Source organism: Halyomorpha halys, unplaced genomic scaffold, assembly GCF_000696795.3.
Source record: "Halyomorpha halys isolate HHAL.00 unplaced genomic scaffold, Hhal_1.1 Scaffold563.1, whole genome shotgun sequence".
Classification (NCBI taxonomy): Eukaryota; Metazoa; Arthropoda; class Insecta; order Hemiptera; family Pentatomidae; genus Halyomorpha; species Halyomorpha halys.
Window position 1 is genome coordinate 74162 of NW_027109002.1, and position 7252 is coordinate 81413.

Here is a 7252-nt window from a genome sequence, read left to right on the forward strand (position 1 = left end):
AGAAAGTGTTAAGATAATAAATACAATAAAACAATAAGGAATCAGATTAATTTATTAATAAGCTTGCCTTATCTTATGTTTAAATCACCTTTTTTATCACTTTTTTCACATTATTATCGCTCACTTATCACATAGTACTTTTAATTATAGAGTAATTGTTTATCTATATCAATAACAAAAATTATTGTTTAATAATTGTGTTAATTTAATCTGTAGTTAAAAGTTATACAATTTTAATGGAAAATTGACAAAATAGGTAATTAATTATTCTCTATCGTTTCATTGTTTCATAGGTAATTTGACTAAATTTATTGACCTGGGAACAGTCAAATAGAATAGCCTGCAAACAGTTTTTAATAGTTGGCTATAAGGTTTAAATCCAGATTTCATAATATATTATCTTTATTTATATGCTTTCATGTATTTTATTAAATCTTATATATCAAAATCTAAAAACTTAAAAACTTTTAAGATCCTCTAAATAGTATTTTATGACCATAAATAGTATTTGATAAAATTAAAAGGAACTATCACAAAGAAACAGAAAAAGTAAATATGATTGATTATAAGGTAAACATAAAAAAAAAAAATAAATAAAATAAATTCAACCCATCAATCAAACCCTGTCCAATGTGGATCCAATTAATAGTCAATATCCATTGAATGACCACACCCCTAGCTATCAAAATGAAGAAAATAAAATGGCTATTCTCTTTTCGGAAATAATTAAAAAAATACTTCGGACCAATGGAAAATTTTTTTTATTAAAAAAATAAGCAGAAATTAGTTTTGATAAGTTTTAGTTAAATTATTTTTTTTATAAGTTATTAAAAAAAAACAGCACAGTCATTTAAGGTAATATAATTATATTCTATTTAAATAAGGACTATTAATAGATATTCTTAACTTGAGAAAACATTATAAAATAGAACCAGAAAATTATGAACTAATTGCAAATATATAATGATTAATTAAATATAATATCAAATTTATGAATACTATATGATAAATACTTACCAAAGCTTTTTAACCGAAACATCTCCAGAAGTAATTTTCTTCCATGGACCATTGAGATATCCACGGCAGATGCTCACTGCTGTTTCAGTTACATCTTCAATGTCACCGTTTATCATCTGGAAAAAAAAAGATGATTGAATGGAACTTTTAAGCTAGGATGAAAACAAAGTAAACAGCCATAATACAATGTCCTTGAACCACTGTATGGGATTTTTCCACATTCCAATCACACTAGATAAGAATATTTACTTTGTCCAGAACAAACTCAAAAGGTTCCCTTAACAGAATATAAGGTTTAAAGGTTACATGTATGTGAAATAATTAAAAATAACCAATAAGAGTATATTGGATTACAAAAAAAAAAAAAAAATCAACATATTCCACTAAGTTATATGTATTGTTTAATTGAATACATTATTTTATTTTTCTTATTTGATTTTAATGCTATGAAAGGAGAGGAAATATTTTTTTTATGATAGAAGTAACTATATATGTTGAAACCTATTTCATATTGCAAGGTATGATGTAGAAACCTCTAGAACTTACTTTCTCTTTAAGACCCATATTCGTAGTAACAGTAGTAGAAAATCTAATACAATTTCTCAAAGAGAACGATCTCAAAGTAGACAAAAACGTTTTGATTAATAGATGAAAATAGCTTCAACAGTAAAACGTCCACTCACAACAAGCTCTCGAAACAGACTGAGTAAAACCAGACCATAAATCGTTCGAGGAGTGACGTAGATAACATAATCGATACTAGGTTACCTCATATCGATAACTTTAAAGATTAAATCCATTTATTTACATTATAATAGAAACTTATCTTAACTTTACCATAATAAGTTAATCTTTTTCTAATATTAACTATTCAATTTACTAATATAAAATTACCAAAATTTCAACTAAGAAAATATTACGCAGTATTGCTGATGATGGTTCTACACGTTTTACCACTTGCTGTAAATCCAAGACTTGTACAGTTGCTTGGCAAACAAAGGACTGTACAAAAGACGAACAAAACAACAATAGGACCAAACAAAGATCAACTTGTTGACCTACAAGCGTCGGTATCAACACGCTTGTTTTGTTTTTAATTTCCACTATTTACATTTGATTTACTCAATTTTTATTATTAACAGGAACACAATAAAGATTATGCGAATTAAAATGAAACGTAAGTATCAGCAAAGCAGGTTGTAGATTAAAACATTCCTATAAATAGTACTACATAACCTCTAAATTAAACCTTCCTTCTAGAATTTTTATTAGAAACTTGTTTATTTAATAACCCAAACTTATAGGTGCCTCTACACATTTGTCAAACGATGGCTAATTCGCTCATACTCGAGTGTATGGGCGGATTATTTGGAATGACTGGCACAAGTTGGCCTGAATTTGAAGGACGCTTGTGCTACATCTACACGTTTGTTTTCAGTTTGTATTGTTTTAAAACTGTAAAATGATCTTGTTAATAACTGGAAAATTAATGATAACCATTAGAATGCATCATTTGTTTTATTACAATATTTACAATGACTGAATTAGAGAAAATATCAGGTACTCATAGTACAAGAGCCAGGAAGAAAAAAAGGCAGTTATCTCACCACAATTTTTGATTACTTTAATGAAAACTATGTATAGTTAATAGTCAAAATTGATGAGTCTGTCAAGTATAGGTAGGGGGAATAATAAATGGCGGCTGTTTCAAAACCTTAAAAAAACATTAATTTTTTATTCGGTGCACTATATCTTAAAAACTACCAACAACACTAGAAAATCTAAGAGAACATTATTTAAAGAAGAGTAAATTTTCTGAAATATTAGCCCTAAAAGACCTATTTACGTTCAAGAGTTCTCGAGATATAGCTTTTTAAAAAGCAAAATTTCTTATACATTTACTGAAAGATTAGAAGTTAGTTAATTTATTATGAGAAATCTATATCTCAGGAACTATGTGACGTACAGATGTCTATTAGCACTCAAATTAAAGCTAGTTTAATGGACTATAAAGAAGTTCATGACCATGACCTTCGTAGGAATAGTATTTTTCATGATATTTGCTAAAATAAATTGATTTATAGTTATTCGGACAATAAGTTTGATTTATGAAAAACATCATTTCAGAAACCATTAGATGTACAGATCTCTACAGTCTGCCAGAGCTCAAATTAAAGCAAGTTAAATTTACTACAAAATAGTTAATTATGTTTATCTTTATAGGAGTAGTAGTTTTTATGATATTTGACAAAATAAACTCGTAAAGTGTTAATTTCTAGTTGTTCGTATAAAATGTTGGATTTTTAAAAAAATGTATCTCTAGATCCATAAGAGGCACATATGTCTGGCAACACTCAAAATAAAGGAAATTTAACTTTCTATAAAGTAGTTTATGACAATTATCTCCGATGGGGTAGTAGATTTTATGACATTCACATATGAATACAAATTTGGCAAATGAAAATTTATCCGAACAACTATAAATCAATTTATTTTAGCAAATTTCATGTAAACTACATTATAGTACATTAAACTAGCTTTAATTTGAGTGCTAATAGACATGTGTACGTCAAATGGTTTTTGAGATATAAATTTTTCAAAATAGATTCACTTACTACTGATCATTCAGTACGTCCCATACAACATTTTTATGAAATGTTGCTTTTTAAAAAGCTATATTTCAAAAACTATTTAACGTAAATAACTCTATTAGGGCTGATATTTTAGCAAACTTACTTTTCTTTAAATAATGTTTTCTAAGATTTTCTAGTGTTGTTGGTAGCTTTCAAGATATAGAGCTCCGAATAAAAAATTAGTTTTTTTTATCGGTTTGAAACAGTCGCCATTTTTTATCCCCCCTACCTATACTTGGCAGACTCATCAATTTTGACTATTAATTATAGATAGTTTTCATTAAAGTAATAAAAAATTGGAGTGAGATAACTGCTTTTTTCCTCCTCTTGGGCTTTTGTACTATCAGTGTTGCCACAGTTTCTCCCCCACTTATTTCAAGACTACAATGAATTTTTGGACACCTTACATACTACACACTTTCCCCCAATAATTGACTTCTGCCCCTTATCATTTAATTCATCACAAAATCCTTGTAGCGAGTAGATGGCCGACGTACTCGTTGTAGGTGACTTCTTAGTTGAGGGTCTTGTTCTAGTTCAGGTAAATCACTAGCTTCCATGTCTGGATCAGGTTCTGATGGGATTATCGCATCTGGACTCTTAAACTCTCGAACTGGTCTTCTTGGAATAATCTTGAACCTTGGAGCTAGACTCCATGGTATGTCAAATGATTGGCATGGACCAAATGTTATTTGCTTTTTAGGCTTGGGAACCAGAGTAGATCTCGGCTGATTGATGTGTCTTTTAATAGATCTTCCTGAATCCAGAAAAACTTGGTAATGACGAGTGCCCAATTTTCTTTGTATTTCTACAAATTGCCATACTTTTCTATTGTTTATATACAATCGAACTTGTGTTCTCTCTGCCACTTTGAAAGACCGGCAGGAATTTGAAGAGATCTTTGAAGTCTGTGGTATGTATGGGAAAATTGCATCTAAACGAATTCTAATCTAGGGATGAAGATACATTTCGGCTGGAGATTTTCCCCAAGCAAGAAGTGTTGCTCTGTATCGGACAAGAATTTTCTGTATCTTTTCTTCAATGGGACAATTCTCGTTTGCAGCCGACTTTAGTCGGTTTTTTAAAGTGTGAATCCCATCCTCGTTGCCAACTAAAATGATCTAGTCAGTAACTGGAAAATTAATGATAACTATTACAATGCATCACTTGTTTTATTACAATATTTACACTAACTGAATTAGGGAGGTTATCAGGTACTCAGTGTTGCCACAAATTGCCAACAGATGGTTATTTGTGCTCTCCCTGTTTTATTTCCCCAGCCTTTGGAGTTAATAATTAACTCTTGTTTATGGTTGTATATTTTAAAATTCCATTGACACCGTGTAAATACATTGTTTCAAATCTTGTTCATCAACTTCAGCAGTTTATTTTTTATTTAACATAGCACGAATACATTTTTACGAAGATATTATATGTCTAAGTAATAAAATAAAAACGTTTCTGATAAAAATTCTAGAACGAATATTTAATTAATAGGTTATGTAGTACTACTTGTATAAATTTTAGTCATCTAAAACCTCCATTGCTGATATTTACGTTTCCTTTTCATTTCGCTTATCTTTGGTTTGTTCCTTTTTACTATTACTCTTACTATTATTTAAAATATTTTGTCGAAAAAATTCAAAAGAATAACCAAGTAAAAAAACCGATGTTTGTTGTTTCCTTTGTTTACAAAGCATTTGTACCAGTCTTCATGCGGATCTACATATCGGTCACTTGCCGTGAAGCCGTGACTTTTACAAATGCTTGGTAAACAATAGACCTTCCAAGAGCTGTATTCATGAGCAAGTATTTTCAGAGAGGCAAACATGACGGTCGTACACCATAACAGGCAAACATGTTAACCATTCTGATGTTTATACAAATTATATTTAACAAGTAACAGCAAACAAAATTTCTACCTTCTAACAGCTCTCAGTTGTAATTAAAAAAAGAACAATGGTGGAAATACTACACAAGCGCTCTCACGAACCCCCTTTGATTTGTGTCCAAAAACCGACTCTGGACGGATGGCAACAAACCTAGGCCAACTCGTACCAGCCAAGCCAACTAACCCATCAATATGCTCTTGGATGCGTAAGTTCGACACGGCTTGGCAAACGTGTAGAGGTACCTTTGGATTTGTGGCAAGTGGCGAACTTGTAGATCGAAATAACTCATCCACATGCTTGCGCATAGTTTGACAATCGTTTGGTGGCATCATTGTATTGTTTATTAGCTTTGATACAAATAACGAGAGCATAAATACTTTGATAATTACCTTTATTGTGAGTGCCATTGAAAAGTCTTTTGTGGAGACGAAAGGCGTAAGTCGATTTTTAAGATAACGATATCACTTGAAAAGATTTTCGATAAAAACTAGTTGTAAAGGACTAAATATTAATTTAGGCCACATTGTGTACAGGCTTTGAAATCTCATCTGTAGTAAATATCAAGAAGGCACAATTTTACCCTAGTTAAAATATCGATTTAAAAATTATTGATTCACTTTTTGTTGAAAGTAACAGCATAATATTGTTTGTATATAGGTTTGAAGTGTTGTTAAAAGAAACTTGGAACTTGGCTTGATTTAAATGTACGAAATAAAATTAATAACAGATGATTATTAGATAAATTGGAAGTAACATTGCCCACTGAGAAGGAGATCTTATTAAAGTGCCTCTACATGCTTGCCAAGCCGTGGCGAATTCATATCGATGGATTATTTGGCTTGGCTGATACGAGATGGACTAAATTTGTAGCAGATCCGTCGAGAATCGGTTTTTGGACACAAATGGTGGGAACTCTTGTGTAGCATCTCCACGATTGTTCTTTGTTTAGTTACAATTGACAGCTGTTAGACTGTAGAAAGTGTTGTTTGCTGTTACTTGTTAAATATAATAAGTTTTAAAAAAATGATTAACTGGTCTAATGAAGAAACTCTTCAAAATTGTTACACTACTTTCAGTCCCTCAGGACGAAATAGTTATACTCTTTAACTTCAATACTGAATACGTTAATTCTTTATATAGGAAGAAGAATGAAGGTAATTGATATATCTTTACAATCTTAACAACAGCACAGTTATCAAAGTTAAATTTAAAGCTTACGTAGTCAGATTTTTGTGAATTGTTGTCATCCACCATCTTCTTTGACGTATTTTCAGTTTTCTTTCTTTTAATCTCCTTTCATTTTCTGTTTGCGATAAAATAATGAAATCCCAGTGCAATGGCTGAAACAGCTAGTACATCCGCCATGTTTGCCTCAGATAAACACTAGGATGGGGATACGGCGCTTGGACGATTACTTAACAAGCATTTGTACAATTCTCCGAGTAGCGGTAAGTGGCCAAATGTATAAGGTTGGCAAATAAGCCCTTTCGTTTTTTTGGGTGAAAGAAAACTAAGTATATTTTTTACGTAATATTTATTTCAATTTACAATGTAATGTCCATTATTTTCGATTACCTTACCCCATCTCTCCAACAGCTGAATAATCCCATGTTCATAGAATGTAAAGGGTGTTTTTTTAAGCCCGATAGAACTTGAAATTGTAAAAAATAACACAAAAAATTAAATTGTAATCAAAAATTTTTTTTTATT

At 30.6% G+C, this 7252-nt stretch overlaps 1 protein-coding gene across 1 annotated transcript in view; it reads right to left on the minus strand.

Annotated features, from left to right (window-relative positions):
- LOC106684266 (choline/ethanolamine kinase) overlaps window positions 1–1727 on the minus strand; it is a gene marked incomplete in the record, with an annotated part of 26621 nt that extends 24894 nt beyond the window's left edge. Inside the window, 2 exon segments of the mRNA XM_067047243.1 lie at window positions 1018–1133; window positions 1564–1727. Of these exon segments, the coding sequence (XP_066903344.1) occupies window positions 1018–1133; window positions 1564–1581 (134 nt within the window).
- Between the last annotated feature and the right edge of the window lie 5525 nt (window positions 1728–7252).